The sequence below is a fragment of the Conger conger genome, chromosome 10 (genome assembly GCF_963514075.1).
Source record: "Conger conger chromosome 10, fConCon1.1, whole genome shotgun sequence".
Taxonomy (NCBI): Eukaryota; Metazoa; Chordata; class Actinopteri; order Anguilliformes; family Congridae; genus Conger; species Conger conger.
Genome location: NC_083769.1, coordinates 27,477,440 through 27,505,390, shown reverse-complemented (window position 1 = coordinate 27,505,390; position 27,951 = coordinate 27,477,440). Strand labels below are relative to the sequence as shown.

Below are 27,951 nucleotides of genomic sequence, written 5' to 3'. Positions count from 1 at the left end.
GGTTATTGCTGAATCTGATGTATTCATTCCATTATGACTCAAATTTAATGTATGTTACCTGTGACAAATCAAAACAACAATATTGATACTTACCCCCCATTCTTCAAATGAGAACAAATAGACATAATAGCATCTGCAGTTTTAATAATAAAAAACACATTTTATTTACATAAATTACAAGAAAGCACAAACTGGTTCACCAAAATCTACATTAAAAACATTGTGCTAGCAGTATATATTATAGCCTACATCTGAACAAATTCACTATCATGTATCATGTCTTAAATAAAATGTACTTTTCTCATAAAGCAAGGGTATACTGAATGATTTTATTTTATCATCATAATTATTATAGTTGTTATAACACTAGTCAAAGAAAGAAACATAATTGGGACATTGTTTTCACAATACTTGGACAACAAGATCAGATTGATCTCCAGTGACACCACTCCAATATTTGTAACACTTGCCCCATTCATTCACAAAGGCTTATTTTGCCACTTGAGGAAAGCTGGAAATCCTTGTATAAAGCAAACTAGCTGTGGCCATTTAGAATTTCTTTCTTAAATGCAATTTGCACTCTCTCATCATCGGTTATTTGAATGACATCTGGTTAAAAGAAATGCTATGTGAATGCTGTCTGTGAGCAAAGAGCAGCATGCCCTCCATTCATTCGAACGGGAAAAAAATATTTCGAAAATATATACGGAAGTTTCGATTGGCAGTGCAGTTTTCTACTTCCTGGGCTACCAGTGTTTTCCAGTTTTTACAATATTTAATTAGTTTCCAGATAACATGCACTTTTATGCCATTAAAACCCTGTGTGAATGAGGGACTGATGTCGTTGACTTGTGGTTATAGCTTGTGTCCGTTTGGCAGAGGACGTGAAGTCTGCTCTTTCTTCTTCCTTACAGGGAGGACGTTGTAGAGTCCACCACCTCTCGACCGTTGCACACCGTTGGCACATAGTTTGAAGCTGATGCTACAAAGGAAATAGAAAAGAAACAAGTGTACCCTGTTTAATCAAAGCCCCTTGAGGAGATGAATGAGACATTGCAATACAACCAAAAGGATTTACTTCTCTCCTGAATTCTGTGCTCCTGATGGCCCTTTCACAAGCCAAAACTCCTCATTCCCTTCACATTAAAACTGGGACAAAAAATGTGGTTTTTATTTTAATGGCCAACTATGTCCGTGCCCTGTCTAAGAAGATGACATTCTCTTTTGGCAATATTGTACACATGAGAGAGAAGAAATTCAAAGAAAAGCGGGTTTTCAGATTGGACTCCAGTGCATGTGGTGAAGGACATTAATGCTCAGATTAATACCAACAGTAGCAGCTATAATAATGAGTGCTTTGCTCAGTGATTGATAGTACCAGTAGTACTATGATAAGCACTACAGAAATGGAGATACCTTGTGAGTAGCTGGATCCCGCCCCTGTGGCACTGAAGCGGTTGGTGGTGACTCGGTGTGTGGTCACGTTCTTCTGGGGCTGGAACAGGATGATGTGGATCTTTGGGGCGAAGAGGCAGCCCAGCACCACCGAGCCACTCAGGCTGACGGAGATGCACATGGTGGTGGTTTGCACCTGTGGACAGACGGAACAGATGGAGAGATGGACGAGAATGAGTCCTGCTCACTCACCTGGCAGGCCCCAGACCCTTTGACCGCCCACTGCCACAGAGCAACAACAAGCTAAATCAGGAAACCTCAGCCGTTTTCTCACAGAAACAGATGGTCTCTGGAACTCACCCGATTTTCTTCCTTGATAATAAGCCTAAATAACCACTCTTCCCCACACCTGAGAATCTCATTGTACAAATGTAACCTATAAAATGGTTGTATCTGTATTCAGACAAAGTTTCCAAAAGCTGATGTACACAGTGCTCACTGTTTATGGTGGAAGAATGAACTGAGGAAGGATGTGCTCACAACAGCGTGGTGAGTAGTATTATTCATTACATTACATTACATGAATTGCATTTGGCAGACACTCTTATCTAGAGCGATGTACAGTTGATTAGACTAAGCAGGAGACAGTCCTCCCCTGAAGCAATGCAGGGTTAAAGGCCTTGCCCTACGGCTGTGCAGATCATATTTTGGCTACTCCAGGGATCAAACCACCGACCTTTTGGGTCCCACTCATGTACCTTAACCACTACGCTACAGGCCGCCTTATTCAGTAGAATGAATGGTCATATGCATGGTTATGTCTCTGTTCGGAAGTTCTAAAAGCGGCAGTGCATATGGAATGGCAAAACAAAATATGTGGAACAGCCTGGGTGTAGTGTTAATCTCCACAAGTAAATATTAAACAAATTATTTCCTTTTCTTATTTTCTTGTGCAAATTTCACACGGTCTGTTATATGAATCCACACAAAATAACCGGGTTGTGTCCACCTGTGCACCTTCAGCTGACTATGCACAGGAATGCACATAATATTGTCTACATTTTTCAAGAAATAGTGTGGGTTTGAGTCAACCTCTTTGGACTACATTAGTTTCAAAAATTTACGCAAATACCTGTAGGCTACCAGTTGTCAGTGAGAGATGTAAATAGCTAAATGTAGACTTCTTTTTAATTTGCACAGTGGTCAAATGATTCATACAAAAATTCTGTATAGGTCAAATCAAATATAGTCCTGCAGCTAAATTAATTTGGAGATTTGAACTTCATGCTATAATCAGAAAGAATGTCAGCAAATTATAAAAAGCAGCAAATTTACTCTGGAAAAACGATATGCTTTAAAATAAACTGGCCTCCTGGACTGGTACTATTCATTGTCATGCTGGCCCAGAATGAGATTCTTATCATGATAATGCCTACTACACCAACATACACTCACAGAGCACTTTAATAGGAACATTTTTATTTTATTACTTCTACTTATTAATGTGATTATCTAATCAGTCAGTTGTGTAATGTTCACATCAACCACCAGAATGGGGAAAAAATGTGATCAAATGTGATCAAAGTGACCGTGGAATGATTGTAGGTGGTAGACAGGGTGGTTTGATATCTCAGAAACTGCTGATCACTTTGGATTTTCACGCACACTAGTCTCTGGTGTTTGAAAAGAATGCTGCAAAAAAACAAAACAAAAAGTTCTGCAGACAGAAATGCATTGTTAATGAGAGACGTCAGAGGCCAGACTGGTCAAAGCTGACAGGGAGGTGACAGAAAGGCAAATAACCACACATTACAACAGTGAGAGCATCTCTGAACACACAATGCATCATAGCTCTAAGTGGATAGGCTACAGCAGTAAAAGTCTAAAAAATAAGTCTAATAAATACTTATTTTTTATAAGTGAGTGTATGTATAAGTAAACTCATGCATCAGTGCCAGGACATCATAGGAAAAGTGGTTTTTATTTGTGCCAGTAGTGCAGGTGCTCAGAATTCACCCTGGGTGGTTTCAGAATCTTCAAAGGCAACAGTAGATTTTGAGCATGACCTAAGAAGGCATTACACAGTCTAATGTAATTCTCTCGAGTCCCCCTTTATTGTAAAAAGAGCATTTATTGGTTCTTAATGCGCTTCTTCCTCCTTGAAAACAGTTGAAGCAACCAGCTGTGACCAGCCAGCAAACTAGAACAGGCTTATTCTTTTTTTAAAAGGACAGAGGACAGTATGTACTGTATTATTACACTTTATTAAAAAAGCATAGAAAGTGCAGTGGAGGTAAATCAAACCCCTCACCAGGTGGGAGGATTTGTTTTTGGGTTGGGGAGTCAGCTGCCCTAGAGCCTGCACCACACTAAAAATATAAAAATGTACATTTTTTAATTCTTGATTATACTGATATCTGGTGCGTATTTAAATTTTGCTCAGGTCTTCCATCTTTGCTTCTTTGTTGTTTTCTTTTCATTTTAATGTCTTGACCTGTGATGCTATTGAGTTTAAATACAGTTATTTATTATTATTATTATTATTGTTATTATTATTATCCATCCATTATCTTAACCTGCTTATCCTGAACAGGGTCGCAGGGGGGCTGGAGCCTATCCCAGCATACATTGGGCGAAAGGCAGGAATACACCCTGGACAGTTTGCCAGTCCATCACAGGGCACACACACACACCATTCACTCACACACTCATACACTCATACACTCATACCCACGGGCAATTTAGACTCTCCAATCAGCCTAACCTGCATGTCTTTGGACTGTGGGAGGAAACCGGAGTACCCGGAGGAAACCCACGCAAACACGGGGAGAACATGCAAACTCCACACAGAGAGGCCCCGGCCGACGGAGATTCGAACCCAGGACCTCCTTGCTGTGAGGCGGCAGTGCTACCCACTGCACCATCCGTACCACCCATTATTCTTCCACTTCTTCTTCTTCTTCTTCTTCTTCTTCTTCTTCTTCTTCTACATTTCATGAACATTTAAGCATAGATGCAAAAAAAATGAAATACATTAATTGCCAAAAATTATTCAATAAAGTGTTTTCATGCTTACTCACACTACCACTAATTATTTGCGAAATCAAAATCTTTGTCACAACATTGTCATGCCTGCTGTCATCACCCTTGAATAATAAATTAATGCAAAAACCTGAGGCATCGAGTTTACCCTAGATTTAAATGTCCCAGACAAATATTGCAAACAAACAGAAGGCACATACACTTACTGAGCACTTATTAGGTACACCTACTTATTCATGCGGTTATCTCATCAGCCAATCGTGTGGTAGCAGTGCAATGCATGAAATCATTCAGATATTGGTCAGGAGCTTCAGTTAATTTTCAGATCAGCCATCAGAATGGGGAAAAAATGTGATTTCAGTGATTTTGACTCATGTGGCATGATTGTTGGTGCCAGATAGGCTAGGCTGGTTTGAGTATTTCTGTAACTGCTGATCTCCTGGGATTTTCACTCACAATAGTCTCTTTAGAGTTTACTTGAAAAACAAAAAACATCCAGTAAGCAGCAGTTCTGCAGATGATGAGAGAGGTCAATGGAGAATGGCCAGACTGGTTTGAACCGACAGAAAGGCTATGGTAATTCAGGTAACCACTCTGTACAATTGTGGTGAGCAGAAAATCATCTTAGAATGCACAACACTTTGAACCTTGAGGCGGATGGGCTATAGCAGGAGAAGACCATGTCGGGTTCCACTTCTGTCAGCCAAGAACTGAAAGCTGAGGCTGCAGTGGACCCAGGTTCACCAAAACTGGACAGTTGAAGACCAGAAAAACGTAGCCTGGTCTGATGAATCTCGATTTCTGCCGAGGCATACAGATGGTTGGGTCAGAATTTGGCATCTTGAATTGAACCTTGTGTCAACAATCCAGGCTGGTGGCAGTGGTGTAATGGTGTTGGGAATGTTTTTCTTGGCACATTTTGGGCCCATTTATACCAATCAATCATTGCTTGAATTCCACAGCATATTTTAGTATTGCTGCTGACCATGTGCATCCCTTCATGGCCACAATATACCCACCTTCTAATGGTTACTTCCAGTATGATAATGCACCATGTCACAAAGCAAAAGTCATCTCAAGTCTGGTTTCATGAACATGAAAATGAGTTCAATGTTCTTCTGTGGCCTTCCCAGTCACCAGATCTGAATATAATAGAACACCTTTGGGGTGTGGTAGAATGGGAGATTCGCTGCATGAATGTGCAGCTGACAAATCTGCAAAATTGCATGATGCAATCATGTCAACATTGAACAGAATCTCAAATTAATGTTTTCAACATCTTGTAGAATCCATGCCACAAAGAATTTAGGCTGTTTTGAGAGCAAAGGGAGGCCCTATCCAGTATTAGTTCCTAATAAAGTGCTCAGTGAGTGTAGGTGATTAATCAAATGAGAAATAAGGAATTCAGCAATTAAAAAATGGAATAGAAAACACAGTACACATGTACAGTAATTGAATCTACATACAGTAGGCCTATTAATCTTTTTTGTCAAACAAGCGTTTTGTTGGAAAGTGTTAGCTCCATACAGTATCCCTGATCATCTATCTTTTGTTGTCATTATAGAATTTTGCATTGACATTTCGATCTGACATTGTTACTGGCACACTTCACCTTATACATTATGTAATTTTTGGCACCGGTTGACATTTTATCTTCGATTTTTGGTAATTTACTCCACCCTCACAACATAATTTCTACATGAATTTGGCAGCATCTCGAGTGAATCCATTCAGATTAATCATGCTCACACTAAACCTCAAGCCAACAAGTGTAGAATTTAATTCAGAAAAGATACCAAAATAGGCTGACATTACCCTGACATCCTTTCCAACACTTTTTGGAAAATATCCAGCTGGGTGGGATTTCTAAATTCCTAAATGGTCTATGGAATGACCATAAATTAAGAAATAGCCCAATAAACTGTACATATTAGCATGTTCATAATACCCACCCCATAATACTTTTTTAAAACAAAATATGGTCATCCTAGAAAATATACAGAATACACAAATATTTTTATAAATAAATAAATGTGGAAATGGAGGGAGAATTTAATGCTGGAAAGTAAACCAACACAAACAAAAAACATGTTATTACTGGAAGGTAGCTGGACATGCTAAAATATGTTATGTCCATCTGGAAGCACCCCTTATTCAGCATAATACAGTAAGCAGCATGAGCACCTCTTTCATGTTCAAGGGCACATATCTAAACCACATCGGAAGTGTGGAACCTGGGCCCCTTGACATTATGGGTAATGTAAAACACATTGCAATTCAAAGGTTTCCTGAGCATTGTTCAGTTGTGTTTATTATTCTGTGGAGTGCCACTCAAAATTAAATGTCCTAGACATGACACCATCAGTATTGTCTCTCGGAGCAGATGATGGCTGTGGTTGATAGAAAATGGTATATTCATATTTTAGAGGGTAGTTGATTATTTGATGATATCATCCATTACCATTCTCTCAAACTCATAACAATTTAATATCCCCATGTAACAAACCCAAAAATATTGATTTCATGGTCATTATGATAAACTGTAGCTAGATTAAGAGCCATTTCTGGTTTTCTGCTGCAAATTAAAATAAAAATTAATCTTGTTAACTGTGAAATGTAAGGAAATTGTGGAACACTGGTTTAAGCTGGTCTGAAGGAGGAAAATAATAAAAACCCAACGTTCACTGTGGGTGCTTAAGTGAATTCTCACAGCACTCAATACTCCGCAAATCAGCAGCTCAGCTTTACACAAGAGCAACTGATGTGGAATGAAAGCAACCAAAAGCTAAAGAACAACAACAACAATCTGCAGTTCTAGCCAGAAATGTTTTGTCAGTAACTGCACATTCTTTCAAAGATGTCTGGGCCAGTAGCCTGCTTCAAAAGGTTAACCCTGTTCTAACCCCGTACAACTGACAAGGACAAGAACATTGATCCGCACTCCAGAATCTGTATTGTCACACTACGCTCTCTCCCAGTCTGTCAAGTCAATTCTGTTCTGAAGGGTGCTACACTAGATAATTCTTGATTTTCTGAAAGCTGAGGGCAAGAGTCATCCTGCTGTACTGTGGGGATGTAGGTACAAAGACCCAAGGTGTTTGAACTTTGACCTCATAACCCCAAAAGAGTTCATATTTTTCCCAAAGATAACATGTTAACATTCGTTTGCAAGTCACATCTCAGCAGAAAATCCCCCTGGCCAAAGCAAGAGGAATGCAGCACAATAAATCAGCAGGGGGTGGTAACGCAGTTCTTCATCTATTGCATCAGTTACAAGGACACCTCAGGCATTGTAAGAAGTTGTAAACAATCAGTTGGCTGATCACCTGATATGTTTTGGTGCTCACATTCTTGCCTTTGTATCTGCCAATGCTGTGAGAGGTGATTATTGCAGCACCCACACCAGGGAGTTGAATAAAAATCAGTGAAGAGTTGCCAGCTGCAGATTAAATTTTTTGTTTTGTACGTAAGTCTTGCGCTCATTAATGGATGCAAATTCAAACGTCCTGCTCCACTGATCTTTGGGTGGTTGCTGAATGCGTGGTCTTGCATTGTAATGGAGAGAAAGTAATCTGTGACAAAGTTTATTGGACTGCAGTGTGACAGTAAATTCAACGTATATATTTAATATGCTCCGTATTTCAAATCATCCATGATTCTGTGTTTTAATGGCCTGAAGATGGGTTCGTTTGCAGATAGTCTCTACTGTACCTGCTTACAGACAAATGGAAGTCAATGAAAGGTTTACATAAATCAATGATTGGATCTTGGGAAAACAATAGCGGACACACATATACTGTAACATGAAGCAGGTCTAGATGTGAGGTTTAAGGGTGGATTATTTCTGGCATCCTGAATCAGTCACTGAATCCGGGGTCTTCCTGAGGGCCGTGTGTACTTTCCACTCGACTGAATCCCAGCAACTCTCACCCCTTGGAGCGGAGTCATGTTGTTGATTGAAATGGACAAAGCACGCAACTCTAGGGCCATCTTGGCAACATCCCTTCTTGTGCAAATGTAGTTTCGTATGCTCGGGTGATCACATCACTTATGGCCACAAGTATATGCTTTCAGAAAATCACTTCACTTGCAATAAGTGTCACCAAAGTGGCAATCCTTGCCATCACTACTTTTGCAGCCCCCAAGTATCATGGGATTAATGCACACAGTGTGTCAAGTCTGATAGAATACATTTTACTCTGGTAGAGTCTATTCGATGCCTCTGATAACTCTGTTCAGAGTTAAATGGACGCAGAACATTTTACTGTGCAATATGATGGAGGTATTGTTGTTTAATATGCTTGTCTTTAAACATTTAAACATGTTTCTTCCCCAGTTTGAAATGGGCAGTGCTGCTGTGGCCCCAGTCCAGGGAGAGCTACAGCTGAGGCAGATCTACATGAACTCCTGCACTAGCCTGCAGCTTTAACCTTGCTTTGTATGATTATAATGATGACTATTGGGCTGTGAGTGAGTGCAATAAATCATTAAACCAGAGTAATCTCCATTGATTAATGACTAATTGCACCCAAATTCACTACATATGTGTAGCATCCCCTCTCCTCTTGTATTATCGTGAATCACAAGCTGCCTTCAGTTTTGAAGGCAGTGGTCTACAGCTTTACTGTCTTCAGAGACAGCTGTCTTCATGGGCTTCAACGTAATCCCTCGCAAAGGGAACAGCCTACTGTATGAATGTAGAATCTACATCACTACGGATTTACACGTCCTTGAGTTCCAATGTTAATGCCACAGAGGGCTTATGTCTGACAGCAAAAGATAAAATCTGCATCTTTTTAAACAATTTCTTTTGCTAGCTACAGTAGCTAGAATATAAAAACCAAAACTATTTTAAGCATGGGTGAAATTCTACAATTATTCACCGAGTTCTCTACGTTAAGGTAGATAATAGGTCTATATCACAAGACATCCAACCTATTACTCAAATGTATATTAATATTTGATAGGCATGACTAAATCTCATGGTTGATTCACTACACTTCGAAACCACCTGACAATGCCCCTTTTTGTTCATAGCATTGTTTTAAGAAATATATGTATAATTAAAATCTCAGTCAGATTATGCATGATCTTCTGTGTGGTGTTTTTTGTGTGCCACACAAGCTTTCAGTGTGAAAGGTATCAGGATGCAACATTAGGAATCCATTTGTACGTTTCAGTCGATATGCAACCTGTTTTCATATTTCCTCCATTGTGTACTGAGCTCTATACATTTTAGTCAGTTCAGTTCAGACAAAGAAGAAATGGATTATATGAATCATTAATGAGATACCCAGGTTTTCTCCTGAGGAAGAAATAATATAACTCCAAGAAACAAATTTTTCCACCGGGAATGCACAAATGTACAATATATTTTATATCTGAATTATGTTTTTTTTTTATATCCCAGTAAAAAATGATGTGTCATAGTAATAGTTTTAAAAATACTTTACTTGTGAAAATGGAAATGTAGTACTTTTGTATATGGTTAAAAAACACATAAGATTTTATATGTTTAGATAGTGATTTGTGCTTGCATTGCCTTTATCTAGTTAGTGTGCTATATGAGACTGTGCTCACATTGTCTTTATCTAGTTAGTGTGCTATATGAGACTGTGCTCACATTGTCTTTATCTAGTTAGTGTGCTATATGAGACTGTGCTTGCATTGCCTTTAGTTAGTATGCTATATGAGACTGTGCTTGCATTGCCTTTAGTTAGTGTGCTGTATGAGACTGTGATCACATTGCCTTTAGTAGTGTGCTGTATGAGACTGTGATCACATTGCCTTTAGTAGTGTGCTGTATGAGACTGTGATCACATTGCCTTTAGTAGTGTGCTGTATGAGACTGTGATCACATTGCCTTTAGTAGTGTGCTGTATGAGACTGTGATCACATTGCCTTTAGTTAGTGTGCTGTATGAGACTGTGATCACATTGCCTTTAGTAGTGTGCTGTATGAGACTGTGATCACATTGCCTTTAGTTAGTGTGCTGTATGAGACTGTGATCACATTGCCTTTAGTAGTGTGCTGTATGAGACTGTGATCACATTGCCTTTAGTAGTGTGCTGTATGAGACTGTGATCACATTGCCTTTAGTTAGAGTGCTTTAAGAGACTGTGCTGACTCACCCTGTAGTCGCTAGCCGTGACGTAGAAGATGGGCTGGAAGGCCAGCCAGATGATGCAGGTGGTGTACATGGTGAAGCCGATGAACTTGGCCTCGTTGAAGTTCTCGGGGCACTTCCTGGTCTTGAAGGCGTAGACGGTGCAGAGGACGATGAGCACGCAGTTGTAGGTGAGGGACACCAGCATGCTGGAGTCCTTGCTGTTGCACTTGAGCGTCACCACGTCCCTCCTCTCGGGGCTGATCTCCTTCCTCACGCCCGGAGCCTCCACCAGCAGCCACACCACCACCACCACCAGCTGGCAGGAGATGAGCGCCAGGCAGATGACCACCTGCGAGGTGGGGCTGATGAAGCGCGGCCGCTGGGCGCTGTCCTGCACGCCGTTGAAGATGCGGGCGATGCGGTTGGTCTTGGTCAGCAGGGCCGAGTAGCAGACGGCGAAGGAGGTGCCGAGGCCCAGCCGACGCAGGGTGCAGATGGCCGTCGACGGCTTGGCGATGTAGATGAAAGTCATGCTGCAAAGTGGAGAAGAGTGGTTCTTTATTGTCACCGCGGGTAATTCGCGTTGCAGTACGTCACATTAAATTGATCCTGACAAGCCATGGAATTTATTAATTTTATAGCCAATAATCTCTAAGCAGGGGGCAGGAACATAGACTGTACATAGACTCCAGTGTCCAAAACTATTTTTAACGCCATTCATGAGTAAATACATATGGCAATGTAGCAAATAAAGCATTAAAATGCATTTTGTTTTGTATACAAGGTAGCATTGTATTTGCTTCATTATGCCACCCCATTTGAGTGGAAAGCTGGCTGATTATAGATGAAGCGCAAAACACAGTTATTGAGCTTAAGAGATGCACTTTCAGGTTTTTATCAACGGAAATTGTCTAATTTCAATTTAATGCTTAGAAGTTTTGTTATTGTTAGTGATAATGACAAACAGCATATTTTTTATAATAGGCATAATTGTATATTTTACTTGTAGGTTCTAGTTCATTTTTAAGTCCTGGGTTCTACAGTAAAAAAAAATTTTTTACTGAACAATGAATTGGTGTCAAAAATAGGTTGCTTATAGGGCGCTAATGTGTGATGTTTTACACATAAATATGGAAAAAATACCACAGCAGGTAGCTTAGGCTAGCTGCCGGTTGCTACAGGAGCAGTGTGTAAGTGCCAGCCTCCTGGAGGTAGCCGTACCTGTAGCACATCAGCACCCCCAGCAGCAGGATGTAGGAGAGCTCCCGCCCGCTAGCCTTCACCACGGGCGTGTCGTTGTTCTTGGCAAACAGGCCAACAACGAAGAGGGTGCAGACCATGCCCAGGCAGGAGATGGTGACAGGCCCCACAGCCCAGGCGTCCTCCCAGTGGATGTACTCCTCCGGCAGGTCATAGCACCCGCTCAGGTTCTCCAGGGGCCATTGGCCGAAGCTGCAGTCCATGCAGGTGAACTCGTCGAGCAGGTACTGGTAGGACTGGCAGGGGATGCAGATCCAGCAGCAGACGTCCCCCGGCTGCATGCTTTTTATCTCGTTCTTCTTGCAGGGGTCGCTACACTGAGAAGTGTGTGCCACGTGGTTGGCCCAGGAAATCAGGCTTGTGTTCAGCGTGAGGCTCTGGGCCCAGTACCCCACCTTCCTGTAGATGTACTTGCCGTCCTCCTGGTGGTAATGGAATATGTTGTAGCGGCCGATGCTGTCCCCATATGCGTCGAATCGCACCATGTTTTCTGTCTCTGCCGGGCGGAAGGGGGCTGGGAGAACGGAAACACAATGTGGCAGCAGCATTACGCCGTGATGAATGCCCATTCGCTTCTGTCCACCCTCATTGTTTTCCCCCCTCATTTTCACATCAGCAGTAGGTCAGCGTGTCAGGTCAAGAATGGGCCAATTTGTAAACTGCTCGGCTGGTTTCCTTGTGTAATGGATTTTTGCACAAAGGGATCTTGGATTTTATCTGCTAAGCCCACACTGATGTGCTGTGCTATTACTCAGTGGAGCCGCTCTGTGCAAATCCATAAGCGTGTCAAGTAACCGCGGCTCACAGGGAATCAAAACCTCACGGCTTCATTCATTTCAGTCTTTCCTTCACACATATCTGATATGACCTTAAGACCCTGTGCATTCGGTGCATGTGCAACAAGAGGGCCTGGTGACAGACTTAATGCAAGACTGTTAGCAGCTGCCCTCTAACTGGTCTGGTGCAGATAATGCATCCTGAACAGGTGAAAGAACACACTGTCTTGATACAATTAAGACCACTAATGTAGCATAGTGCATCTTACTTTAGGAAGATAGGGACCCTTGAAACCTATAAAAAAGACTACCCCCAATATTAATCTTGTTTCAAGTTTCAGAAATCAGATTGGAGTATTACAACACCACTTGTTCCCTGAATTCAGGACCTTGAAAACTAGTAAAGAAAGATGTTAGCAATATTAATGGTGGTTCATATGTCAGAAAATTACATTAGAACATTGAATTCGTCCACAGTGCATGTGGCTTGTGGTTTGATAACATTTTCTTTATGGTGAAAATGTAAAGGATTATCTGGATTGTTCAAGTCTTTCTGGCTTTTTTGTTTATTATCACAGTAAGAGGAAGTTGATAGAAAAACATGGACTTTCTTTCATATCAAGTCATGAATTTTCATTTGTAAATGTTCATATGGAGGATGCCTGTTAATACTGTGCATTCAAGACAAAATGTGACCAGACAGAGCACCTATATGATGATTAATTTTCATCTCTGCAAATTGAATCATTGCAAACTCCAATCCAAATAAAAACGACTCAAAGTAAAATTCATACTTTCTATTGACTCAAGACTGTTTTTTAATTGCTCAAATTTTCTGAGATAAATTATTCATTGTGCCATTATATTTAGAAGACATTTTAGGACCTGCTTGTGGTAACTACACAATGGGCTGATTATTCCCTAGTGGTAATGTCTTTTGAAGTGCATTATATCAAACTGACTGTATGTCTGAATGATTGATCAGGGAGATGACAAGTGACAAGATCATATCGCAAAATGACTACCGCAGCCATGGCCATTTATGGGCAGAGATATAAATATCATGTCCTGTCATTTTATCTTTTCCCCATCTACAGGCCAATGATCTAGGACCAGCAATGCTGCAAATGAGCCGCAGAAAGAAGCCTGTTGACAATGTATACAAGACCTCATCTGGTACACTCACCGGCGAACTTGGTCTTCAGGATGAACTCCCTGTAGAAGCGCTTCCCGTTTCCCGGCTTCATGGCCTCGCAGACCTTGGTGGTGTTGGGGCACACGGCCTGCCTCATGTTGTGCAGGGCGTGGGCCATGGCGTAGACGGCGTTCACCACGAACATGATCTTGGGCTCCTGCATGAAGCTGCCGTCCCTCAGGGTGCGTCGGGCGCAGGCCGGCTCGCGGAGGCTGCACTGGAAGCGGTGCTCCCAGAACTCCCGGAACCAAGGGTTACGGGTGTTGTTGTACGGGTCCAGCTTGGTGAAGTAGTCGGTGAACTCGCGGATGGGGTAGGAGGCCAGCTCCAGGGTGAAGGCCCCGTTAGCCACCAGCTCGCTGCCCCTCACCACGCTCTCCTGCGCCCCCCAGCCGTCGCTGGCCACCCAGACGAAGGACACGTTCATGCGGGCGGCCGCCACCAGCAGCTCCCGGGCGTCCTCGCTGCGGGTGAAGAGGATCACCACCTTGGCGTTGGACTTCTGCAGCAGGGAGCGGATCACCGCCTCGTAGCTCCAGCGGTTCATGGAGCGGCTGACCTTGGCCGACGTGGCGATGCAGATCTGCCGGGCGCGGGCCTCCTGCTGGAAGGCGTCGATGCCCGTCTCGCCGTAGTCTCCCTCGGAGGCCACCGTGGACACGTAGGTCCAGTTGAAGTAGCGCAGGATCTCCGCCATGGCCTTGGCCTGGTAGAAGTCTGGGGGCACGGTGCGGGCGAAGTAGTCGTAGCGGGTCTTGTCGCTCAGCTTGGCGCTTGTGGAGGCGTAGCTGATCTGGGGGATCTGGAAGAGTCTGAGCAGGTTGGCCACCTGAACAGCAGGGAGTAAGAAAGCACATCGAACAATGACGATGATACAGCACCCTTTTAATGAAATTACTTTGTCTTAAAAACTGTAAAAAGCCACAAAGAAGCCAATTTGAGGAAAGACCTGGCAGAGTATTAAAAGGCAGTCGAGCTGAACTCCTGGAAAATGGTAAGAAGGAGAAACAAGTAGATAAAAATAATGTGAGTAGTTAAACGAAGAAATAAATGTCTCACGGTCTTCTTTCCATTGTAAAATCCAGCCTGCTGCCTTGAGAAGCAATCAGTCTCACCCAGGCAGTTAGCTGGGAGTCCCCTTCCCACTAGGAAGTACCGTTTTTATTTTTTCAAAAGTGTTCATCTCTATGATTGTCTAGCAGGTGCCCGAGGTGACACAGGCTCTTGAGACACCCGGATTTCCAATCCCCGCTCTGTCAGTTAACATCTAAAACTGTCTGCCATATCCTGATGCTTCACAATGAGGCACAAAACAGATAACACAGATAACAATGGCAACAAAATACAGATAATACACAAAATATGATATGCTTGTTGAATTCACATTCTTTAGCTGCATGTAATTAAGCAAGATATCCTGTCCTCGGGACAGGTATAACCACCTCTACAATCTGTCATCTAAATGATAGCCTCTAGTAGGATGGATGATTTTGAGTCCTAGATGGTAATCTCAGTTTCACAATGTCCTTTTTCACAATGCCCTCAAAAGATTGTATTACTGTTTAAATTATTCAACAATTATGCCATAAGAAAGGATTGAGCATTCAGGATCAGGTTGTTCCGGCTGGGAAATTCCACGCAGTGACAATCAGTACTGTTGAAATAGTATATATTATATACATTCAGTGAGCAATTTATTAGGTAGACCTGTATACCACCTTGTCAATGCAAATATTTAATCAGTCAATCATGTGGCAGCAACTAAATGCATGAAAGCATGCAGAAATTGTCAATAGGTTCACCAGTTGTGAGAATGTGGAAAAAATGTGATCTAAGTGACTTTGCCAGAGAGAGTGGTTTGAGTATCTCAGAAACTGCTGATCTCCTGGGATTTTCATGCACTTTAGTCTCTAGAGTTTGCAAAGAATGGTGCAAAAAACAAAAAAAATCCAGTAAGCAGCAGTTCTACAGACAGAAACGCCTTGTTAATGAGAGAGGTCAGAGGAGAAGGGCCAGACTGGTCAAAGCTGTCAGGAAGGTGACAGTAACCCAAATAACCACACATTACAACAGTGGTATGTAGAAGAGCATCTCTGAACACACAACACATCATAACTCTAAGTGGATACGCTACAGCAGTAGAAGTAAAAAAAATAATAATAAAGTGCTCGCTGAGTGTATACTATAATAGCAATGTATATAAATGTGCAATATAGTTATTCAATTTTTAAGTGTGAATAACTACATTGTAGGCCAAAATAATATAAATACTATCCAGGTTCCTGAAATTTTATTTCAGTAGGAGACTAAAATGTACCAGCTCGTTGTGTTGTGTTCACATTGAGGTGAAGGGAAGAATAACATCATAGCGGCACCCAGCAGTAACAGCTCCCAGCTACTGCAGCTTCTGCTCTAAGTGTTTTCTGAAACCCGGAGGAAGCCTGCATACAGATTGCCTGGATAGCCTCCTCTTTAATTCTTTCATTCAGTGTCTTATTTATTTCTGCATTTCTTTTCACACCCACGCAACCGAATCAAATGGAACATTATTCGTTTTAATGCCTGATGTGGAGCTTACATTTGCCATGTGTTTGACAATGACACAAATTATCATGTTCAGCAACACGTTTAATTTCCTCATAAAACAAGGTCTTGGGCAGCTCACCAAAGAAAGAAACAGTTGTAAAATTTTAAAACAAAACAAGTGGGTGTAGTTTTTGCACCCTCTACAAACTGACAAACTGCAGCAACACAGCAAGCCCGTCAGTTTGGGAATCTGATGCGCATTTCTGAATCTTTGAGAGCATGTGCTGTTCTCACAGCCCCCTGGATAAGAACAAAGTTATCTTAAATTTCCATACAATCATAAAAAAAATCATTCTAAATAATCTGTTGCCATATAATGAGTTTTCTGACCCATGGAAACGTTAGGGCATTAAGTTCTTCATTAAGAGATTGAACTGTGAGATTTTAGGAAACCAAAGGCTGGCATTTTTTACTGTAGAGGGAAAAACACAATTTGTTCAAGCAAGACAGCCATACAGCTCTTTATAGCTCTACAAATTTTACACTCACTCCCCTTTCAGCTACTTGGCCGCTAATGACAGCATCTTTGGGGAGAGACATTTTGCCCAGTTTTCACCTCCGTTCGCTTGTTTCCCTTGTGTGATTATTAATACCTGCACCCCAATGCTGCTCAGTGCGCTAAACACTGGATTCCCAGCTGGATGAGAACTAACTGGCCAGGCCCTACAGGGGTGGTTAAGCTTGGGTAATCACTGTGCAGTGGTTGCTCCACTACAGTAGTGTAGCTCAACAGCCACCCACTCTATTTCCAAATCCAATACACTTCTATGGGAGTCCAATTAAGTCAGGAATAAAGACAGACATCTTCAGGAAACAAGGTCATTAATATAAGTAGAGTAATTAATATTAGTAGAGTGTCTCTTGAGCCTTTTCCTCGAGCTGATGGACATTATTAAAAATGGTTGCACTGAACCGGTTCAGATAGACCAAACAAACATGCACTGTTCCAACATCCATAAAGACAGCTGATCCACATTTTTAGACAAAAAAACAAACAATAATATAATTTCTATAGGAGCTTGTGAGATTTAAATAATCAAGCATAAAACATGCACATTGAGGATAGAGAAAGCAAAATCACATTACCCAAGCTGCGATAGAAGCGAAGCATGCAACTCTCTGGTTTAACCCATCCAAATAAATTAATTGGTATCACAGTGATTCTCCTAGATTTGATTAAAAGTGTTCCATTATGACATGCCTTATCACTGCCATGGCAACTGACTTCTCTCCATTAGTCTGCTACTGCTCTAGATGTCGTAAGTCTTAATCCCCTCCTGATTAATATCAATATACCTCTTTTTTTATTACAAGTGACAACCCACTTTATTACAAGTGCCAACTCTATTTCTCAGTTCTCATCAGTGGCTCAACATTTCAGACTTATAAAAAGTTATTGCCAAGTGATTATCATTTTTTATCACAAATGAATCCTTTATTAATCCATGACGTAGACAAGAAATAGCTTATTACCGGAATATTACAATATCAACATTTTTATCATCAGACAATGTGCTGCCATATGACATGAATACTTAATGTTGGTGACCATTCTATTAGACAATCTCAAGGAAACACTAAACACCAGATACAAATACAGAAAATACATGCAAGATACATGCATTCATAAGACTATAAACATTGCCATGACTAGCAGTAACCAGTTATTACATATGCATCTACTACTCTTGCCATTAGCCACAGTATATTAATACCACAGCAGTGTAAATATGAGTTGTTATTAGGATTTTAATGTGTTGTTGATAACATATAAACATATTTTAATCGGGGAAACGGGCAATACATCTGATTTACATCACAGGAAGAAATATTGAAGGTATTCCACACTTATCAGAATTCAAGTATTTTGAGCACTAGTCAGTGTAAAAAGAGTATTATGATACATGAGCATTGATGTTGTCATTATTATTAATAATATACCTATCAAAATGTGTCCTTCTTATGAAAAGCCAGCATGTCATTCTACATTTGGCAGCACAAAGACTGGGCAGTTATGTGTCACCACATTATGAATTATGTACTGCTGCGATGTTGGGTATTTTTGTATGAGGAGGAAACATTCTTCAAAGAACAGGTTGGCATTTCCATGTAAAATGAAAAGGTGGGAGAGAGGTCTACTGCCTGCTGCTCGGAGGTGAACCCACATAATAGGGTAGACCTAGCAACTTCAGCTCTTACAGGAAGACACGGCATATTCTTCCTTCTTTATTCACCGTGCAACATCTCAAAGTGCTGGGGATGCAGCCATGTAGGAATCTCAATGAATCTCCAAATGAATAAAATAATACCTCTAACATTTACATTACATTTTAACATTTACTGTAGCACTCAATACAAATGACCATACAGAGGTTTAGTACATTTATACAACTGGATGTTAACTGTGACACAATCCAGTTAAATACCTTAAATACCTAGGGATGAATATAACAGTAATGTGAGTTACAAGCCCAGTTCCTTAACTATTATACTGCACTTCCAGCCTACAAAAGGTATATTTATGGTAGCAATTCCGGGTAGATAGCCTAAATGTATAAGGTACAGTATAGTAAATGTTAAGTACTGCAGTTTCTAAAAATAAGAATTTTGAAAGTAGTACGTTCAGCATGAATTAACTACAGTGCATATCTAATTAAGAAATATGAGCAGATGAGGCTAGCATTTACACTTGTAAAGTCTTTATATCAAGTGGATTATTTTCAAGAAGCCTCACTGCAAAAAACTGGGAGGATGAAAGCATACCCACTGTCTTGAACCTGCCACGACCTCTTCCTTCAAATTAATTACCTGAGAGTCAGTACAGGTGGTCTATCTAACCCTTTTCATTCTGTCTTGAACTCTTCACAATGTTTTGCTGGACGTTTATGTTTTGATAACGTTGGCTCGTTTATGAAATGAAAATGGTAGTGCACTGTTATTTACCAACATGTTATATGAGGATTTCTAAAGGCCCTTGTTTGTATTTATTTGTATTTGAGGTTGTGCAGATATGATGGTTGACCTGGTGGTGGAGGGGGTTCACTGAATGATTGCTTCTGCGGTTCTCTGGTAATCATCTTCTGTGTGCAGAATAACTGCAGTATTTCAGGAGGGGCTCAAAGTCTCCAATGGCCTGGCCCTCGCCCATGGATATGTCATCATTTTCTTTACAAGAAAATTCCATCTGCTGGTCCCAAAAGAATAGCACGGTGTGCTGCTACACCATAGTGTCTCACACACACACACACACACACACACATGCACATGCGCACACACACACACAAACACAGATGCACGCGCACAAACACGCACATACACGCACACACGCACGCACACACATGCACACACAAACAGACATGCACACGCACACACAAAGACACATGCACGCGCACACACATGCACACGCACGCACGCACACACATGCAGACACACACATGCACGCACACACACATACTCACACGCACACACACACTCACAGTCACACAGCTATCATGCTAATATTTTCATGAAAAATATTATAATACATGCATAAAATATGAGAATTTCAGAACAGATCTGTCAGTGGATGTGGCAAAGAAGAAGTAGAGGATTAGATTACAATGGTAATAAAGATAATAATTCAGTACTAATGATGATGATGATATCCCTGCCAAGTCCTTTGTGTTTCATCTGGGCTGAACTATGTCCTCTGAACTAAGGTTGCCAAGCAGCACTCTGGTTGCTAGGCAACAACATCTGCTCTAGTCCACTTAGTCCAGTTGGGAGAATGAACTTCTCAAACATGAGGAGACATTTGTCACTACTGAATCACCTTTTTTCCCAGTGGGAATCTGTAAATCAATCTGGAAATGTTAACAAATTTAAAGTATTGTGCAATTATTGCTTTGGTCCCTGGAATAAGTCAAATAAATATTTTTGCATAATAGTCAACCCTGGTGAGAAATTTCTAAGTTCTCCAAAGAAGAGAATGAAGAAATCATTGAAGGAAAGTTTAGAACTCAACAGAGAACTAAAACTCAAATCTTGGAGGTTGCAGTGTCTGCTGGCTTCTGATGCATTCCTGTACTTAAGTGCATAATTTAAGTCACTGATTGGACAAAGAAGAGGCACACCTTGCTTCCAAGGCATACTGTATATTGGCTGCCCGTTGAAAGGAAATCACAAAAACTAGCAGAGACTGTGGCTCTTCAGGAGTTGAGATGCCTGTGTTAAAGAGAAAAGCACCATTTGTCTTCAAATCACAGTCTGATTTGGACCACATTTCATATGAATTATATTCTACTAATATCTGAATGAAGCCTTCCTTTGCTATATAAGGTGCAAAGAATGCCTCACTTCCACCTGTACTGCCTCTCAGTCACATTCATTAATCATTCCCAAGTAAACAAAGTGCTTTATGAAAGATGGTATGACATATATTTTACAAAACACTGTTCTCATTATGTCAAGTATCATATATGCTTTATATATGCTTTATAAAGCATATATAGTGCTTTCATTACAATTGCATAACATTTTTAGATAACATATATTTCTCAAATGTAATGCAGTGGTAATGAATGCACTATACCTGTATATATGTATATATGCTTAATAAATATAGTGAAAATTATTATTTTAGGGGTGCTTTTTTTTTGCCTTTTCTTCTTTATGAAATATAATTGTCTCCAGGTAATTCTACATGATAGCAGACATCAAATGGCTCAGGCGATGTGCGCCTTTTAACTTCTTAATAAAGATGGGCAGTCATGAGGGAGGAATGTCTGTTGTAAAATATATAGTATATTATATATATCAATAATAGGCATAGAGTACGCATATACAATAGAGTATACAGTCCTTCTATGAGATATGCCAATGTATATGCCAAACTCAATGCACTTATATTTTGGAGTCTAAAAGGTTATATTACTCATGTAATGAGGAATGTGATAGACATATGAATGTATAACACTTGAGCAGCTCTAACACTGTCAGACAGCGCGGCAGACCTCTGACTTCAAATTAATTTGAAATGTATGTATGTGTCTGCTACGGATACAGTGAGAAGAAATCTTAATCACATAGGCAGTTATTAATATCCACACAATGTTTACAGTTCCCTATATTAATGCAGAATTTCATAAGATTTCATGTCATGTTTATTTTTCACATTCACGTGAAAAAGGCCAATCACATGTGAAAATGTCCAGTTCACATGTGCCATTTTATTTTCACATGAGAATATTTTAATGAAAGAAGACCAATAATTGATACCTCATTGTGAATCCTGGCAGTCCCCGTGCAGACCTAATACATTCATAACCCTCGCCTCTCTTCTAAATGATGTTCTGATTCATCAATTAACGAGTGCCATTTCCTGAAAATGTGCTAAAACCTTGCATCCAGAAATAACCTTCCCAGAGAAGCCACACTGCATAGTAAACTGTTTTTTTGTCTGTTGATAGCTTCTGCATGCAGCTAATCCTAGCAAAGGATTTTTTTATTTTCTTCTGCCTGGAAGAGACATACCAGAGTTGTTTTTTTTCATGAATCTACTACAAAGTGTATCTGATTAGCATGTTCCTGACACCCACAGTAATAGTATTGTTTCATCACTTGTGATTGTGTAGAAATTTAACTACACGGCTGTAACAAGTTTGCAAGAGAAACTATTTATATTGTTGTGACATATTTTTATGTATGCACATATTACACAGATGTACATACTATTATACAAGAAGAATAAATTGGAGGTTGGATGCTGTTGATTTTTATTGTAATTAATTTTAAAATAAATTAATGTAGTTGCTTGAATTGAAGATGCAAGCAGTATTACAGAATGTTTCTCAACCCAGATACTGGGAAAGCCGAGAAATCCCAGAAGAACACCATTTCAAAGCACCCCATTCCGAGGTCAAATGCTGTACTGTACGTCACAGACTTTTACTAAGCACAGTCTGAAAGCAAACTAAATTTGTATCATAAATTCAAATATGAATTTCAGTGTTTACGAATGTTTACACAGCAAAACGTTAAATCAGCTTTAATGGGATGTTTTAGTTAACATATAGCTCACATTTAAAAACATTAAAAACTAAAGTCCTATACTCAGTTCTAGAAGTAATTTTCTAATAATTTGACACATTTTAATGACTGTAAAATAAAGCTAATGAAAGGAACACATTGTGAGGTTTCACTGTCAGCTGTACTGAGCTTAAGGGTAAATAAGGTGTTGGCTCTTGAAAGTAAAAAGTTACAGCGTCCCAAATGAACATATTTACACAATTACAATTTGTCACTAAAGTGACATTGATGCACCAGCGATGGCTTTTTTTGCCGCTGGTATTAATCCCAGATGGCTCCAATGGCCGTGTGTCAGTGTACGCAAAAGATTGTTCTCAAGGAGCAAGGACACTCTCTGCCATGTGTCGTCTGCTTAATATTCCTGTGCAATGAGTTCATTTTTTTGCCAAGTGCTCTCCTGAAGCTCGTCAGCAGTGAAAGGACCAGAAGGCCGAATCCTTGCCCCCTGACAAAAGAGGCCTCTTCCCTTCAGTGATGTGGCTGGTCCCTGCCAAGGCGTGTGACATCCTGGCTGCACCCCACAGATGGGGGGGACAGAGATTTGGGCCCCCCTGGTGCCTGGTGGCATCATTAGCCCATCACACGCTAATGCTTCCTATTCTGAGCAGCATAAGCCTGTGTCAATGAGGTTCCCTTAACAAACCCCTCCAGGCCTCGTAGCCACGGGAGACATCTCTAATAATTCACTCAAACTAAGGGCTTTGGAACTGGAGTGTTGTTACTGGCCAGTACCACCGAGGCCAAAATGCATGTGGCACTTGATTGTGTTTACATAATGAATTCAGACAATCAAAACTGTGATGGTACTTGCTTAACTTATAATATATTAGCTTAGTAGTAGTGATGAACAAATATATTTTCTGTGACCTGCCCATCATTAAAATCTAGCCTATGAATTATTTTAGCGCCTGTCAAAAACTTCACATGTAATGTAATAACATCAGTGTTTAATTTGCTTGATTAACACACTTGCCGAGTGTTATAAAAGGTAAATATATATATATACATATTTACTGTATTATTATTTTTTACCACACGTACTGTGCGTACCTCAACCCCTCACCCAACAGCTGTAAATATCCAAACAAGAAAGCTGAATTCTTAAAAAAGGGTGTTTAGCTCGATCCACTTCTTTGGGAGCTATAATGAAGCAGAATATATAACTGAAATTAATTGAAAATAAAAGGCGACACTGAATAGTACTTATCTACAGCCCACATACAGTATGCTGATGCAGATTAATGGCACTCTTCAACAAAAGGAGCGTAACACAAGGACATAGATACAGACACAATTATACTGATCAGGTCTGTGAGTTTGAAGAGTACAGTTCCATGAAAACTTTTTTTTCAACACTTCACAGCACCATTTTGAGGTGTCATTGTGATTTTTTTGTTGTAATGACTGAGTAAAACACAAATGAATACTCATTTTTAATGATTTTTTCACTATTTTCATTGTGTTCAAATAGCAGCCATAATAGAGAGCTTTCATAGCACATGGGTCAGAGCTACTCCAAAACGTGAAGCATGAATCAATTAAAGCTCTTACCAACTCAACTGTTTGAGTGCATTCAACTGTTTGACAAGAATATGAGTGGGGTTCAGTTCATTTGATTCAGTTCAGTTCAGTATATTTGAAACCTTTGGAAGTGGCAGGCCATCATAATTAAAACACTCACGTTGAACCCACCATTTAGGACTGAACTTTGTGCATTTGTCAATTTGGGCCATTGATAATGTATCCCATATAAAATGAAATCCATTCAAGCTAAATTAAAACTGTGACTGGAAAAAAAAAATAGACTTGATAACTTCTGCTTGACAGCAAGGCTGTGCAGGGTATTGCCGTGTGAGAAGAAGGTAGACCTGCGATCTGAGGGACTAGTAGTCGTGTTGGCAGGAAGAGGAGGGGACCGGGGAGCAGATTTTCTGTGTCTAATCAGACAAGCATGCCTCTGACTCTCCATCTCATCCACAGACGATGACTAAGTGCTTCTTTTTTCTTGTATAAAAATGGTGTGGGGGAAGAGAGGCAGCTCATTTCAGACAAGTGGTGGACTTTCATGATCTGTATGAACGAGTGGAATTTTGCGGTCTCGTCTCTAAATGTGTGACAAGCAGAGGGACTGAGCAAATGTGGCTCTCAGGAGTCACCTCAGACATCGTTCACCTGCGAGGAACCTGTCTCAGTTCAGGGTGGTGGTCAGCACGCAAACAGAATCAGGGCTGTTTAGCACAGTTCCTGTAGAGCTACAGCTCATAATTTCTTTTTAAATTACTGTCTGGAGAGGGAAGACAAACAGGTTCAAATGTGGTCATTTGAAATGGTTTAGGCCAGTGGTCCTCACTCCTGGTCCTGGAAAGTCGCAGGGTGTGCTGATTTCTTTTGTTTTCACCTTAATATCAGCCTAAAATTCAGACCCAAGAAACCAGGTGAGGTGAGTTAACTATCCAGTTAATTGCTTTAATTGATCAATTAAGTGTAAAAACGAATGCCAACACATCCTGTGGCTCTCCAGGGCCAGGAGTGATGTAGGCACAGTGATTGAATTTGGGGGTTTAGGCCTGGAAGAGAAAAACACTGAGGGGTGCATGCAGTTCAGACATTGTGATTGTGTAATCTGTGTTATTAATGAATCACTGTCACACAGTAATTATTCCCTGAAAGCAGAGCAATTAAGATCCTTCAGATTATCACAGGGTTTTGACAAACTCCTTCATGAGAATATTACTGTTAAAAAGTGACAAGCATCCTCTCAGATTTGAATAAAACCAAATAATCATTGCTCCACGTAAGTACCTCCTCCTACCCCCTCCCAAAATGGTTTTGTAAAACAGCCATGGTTGTGGGGAAGAGGCACATCGCCTCTATCAGGGTCATGTCTCACAAGAAGAGTAAGTCTTGTCTCCTCCCACGCAACCTCCTACTGCCCTCTCTCTGTCTCTGTCTGCATGACACACTCCGTCCTCCTCACCACTGCTGCAGGGCGGACCAGGCCAATACACAATGATTAATGACGAATTGTCACTTGACAGGGAAACAGTCAAATAATGGTCCATATGGGACCAATTATAAAAAAGTTGCTGTAATTGTTAGTGAGCAACTCATCAAGCCATTTCGGAAAACACCTGTCCTGTGTTGAAGGGAATGGTACCGTTACTATCAGTCTGTCATCTTATCATCCTTCGTCTCGGAATCTGCCGGAAGGCCAACTGGAAAGAAAATAAACTGTCTGCAAACTGAGCATATGGTATATTGGGTATGAACTGTGCATATGGCACACAGCTATGACTGTGTTTTTCCACAGCCGTGGGACTCATTCTACATTCAATGTGTTAATTAAAGTTAAAGTCTCACTTCAAAGTAATGCCAACAAAAAAATATCTAATTTTTCTGCATGACCAAGTCCATACAATATAGAAAGCATTAGCACTGTCTTTCATCTCTAGAAGCAGTAAATTACATTGTTTCTGATATGATTTTATGTGTAAAAAAGGAGAAAAGCTTTCAATTGATGTAGCACACCATTTTTTGTTTTGTTTCACAAGATGCTAAAGTTATAATCATTAACAAGATTATCATTACCCACTGCATCAATTTACATTACATGAATAAAGTTGTTGGGCTTCTGTAGGTGGGGTTAAAAAGATGAGAATAAAACATATGTTTTATTGTATTAACAGATTCTCTCATAAATCTCATACTGTATTAAGGAACACTCAAATAAATGCAGGGATTAACTATGAACCTGTTTCCACATTACACCAAACAAAACAATGTTCACTCAAGATTGAAGCAAAATGAGAATAAATGAAAAGTATATGGTAAATATGGTAATTCGTTATTAAATATTGTCATTGATACCATTTCATGAAAGGTGGAAACTAAGAGACAGTGCCCAAACTGGATCACAATATATTTTCTGAAGTCAATAATAAGCACAATAATAAGCCCATACCACCTTTCTGCTCACTGGAACTACAATGGTTTCTTTTTCTGGGCTTTTTTCAAGGTCCCCCTCAAAGTAATCCCCTCAAAGTCATGTATATCTTGTAAGAACTATGGTCTAGCCCAAACTCTCATACATGAATGAAGACAGAGTGGCAATATCTGAATGGAGACACAGAATGACAGGACTTGGATAGAGATAGAGTGATCTGGATGAAGACAATGACTATATCTGGATGAAGACAGTGACTATATCTGGATGAAGACAGAGTAACTGTATCTGGCTGAAGACAGAGTGACTGTATCTGGATGGAAACAGAGTCTATCTGGATGAAGACAGAGTAACTGTATCTGGATGAAGACAGAGTGACTGTATCTGGATGAAGACAGAGTAACTGTATCTGGCTGAAGACAGAGTAACTGTATCTGGATGAAGACAGAGTAACTGTATCTGGATGAAGACAGAGTGACTGTATCTGGATGAAGACAGAGTCTATCTGGATGAAGACAGAGTGACTGTATCTGGATGAAGACAGAGTCTATCTGGATGAAGACAGAGTAACTGTATCTGGATGAAGACAGAGTGACTGTATCTGGATGAAGACAGAGTAACTGTATCTGGATGAAGACAGAGTCTATCTGGATGAAGACAGAGTAACTGTATCTGGATGAAGACAGAGTGACTGTATCTGGATGAAGACAGAGTGACTGTATCTGGATGAAGACAGAGTGACTGTATCTGGATGATACAGTCTTCTGTATCTATCTGGGCAGCCTAAGGTAAGGTAGTGGTTAAGGTACATGACTGGGACACACAAGGTCAGTGGTTCGATCCCCGGTGTAGCCACAATAAGATCCGCACAGCCGTTGGGCCCTTGAGCAAGGCCCTTAACCCTGCATTGCTCCAGGGGAGAATTGTCTCCTGCTTAGTCTAATGAACTGTACGTCGCTCTAGATAAGAGCGTCGGCCAAATGCCATTAATGTAATGTAATGTAATGGATGAAGACAGAGTGACTGTATCGGGATAAAGACGCAGCGTGACGTACCTGGAAGTAGTTGGCCACAGATTGAGCACACCTAGAAGAAGACACAGAACGACAGGACCTAGAGACATGGAGACACGGAGCGTCCGTACCTGGATGGACACATCGCTGTAGGAGCCGCCAATGACCCCGGAGATGGCCAGCGGGACGTCGTCGTGGATGCCGTACGACCCGTCGGGACAGATGTACTCGGCCTCGTCCACCTTGGTCAGGGAGGCGCGCACAAACTCCAGGGACTGCTCCAGGGCGTAGGTGTCCTTGGAGCAGGTGTCCAGGATGTGGGCTCCCAGCCGCAGGCCGGGCAGGATGCGGCGGTCCTGGTTGATCTCGTCCAGCGCCAGCAGCATGGCCTCCAGCCTCTGGATCCCGCGCTGCTCGTTGATTTTGCCGCAGTCCTCGGTGCTCTCGCCCTTCTCGTGCACGGGGAACAGGCCCCCGATGACCAGGTCTCCCTCCATGGTGATCTCGCGCTTGGCCCCCGGCGTGTAGCTGGTGGAGGGCATGGCCTCGGGGACGCGGAGGCTGAG

The 27,951-nt window shown here is 41.0% G+C and overlaps 1 protein-coding gene across 1 annotated transcript; it reads right to left on the bottom strand.

Moving 5' to 3' along the window:
• Positions 1-127: 127 nt before the first annotated feature.
• On the bottom strand, positions 128-27,942 carry LOC133138415 (metabotropic glutamate receptor 2-like). Its single transcript, XM_061257159.1, has 6 exons — positions 27,517-27,942; positions 13,769-14,606; positions 11,768-12,320; positions 10,569-11,079; positions 1,417-1,591; positions 128-982 (listed from the first exon to the last, which is right to left on the bottom strand). Exons 1-6 carry the CDS (start codon positions 27,925-27,927, stop codon positions 909-911), a joined length of 2,562 nt encoding a protein of 853 aa, XP_061113143.1. The 5' UTR covers positions 27,928-27,942; the 3' UTR covers positions 128-908.
• Positions 27,943-27,951: the final 9 nt, after the last annotated feature.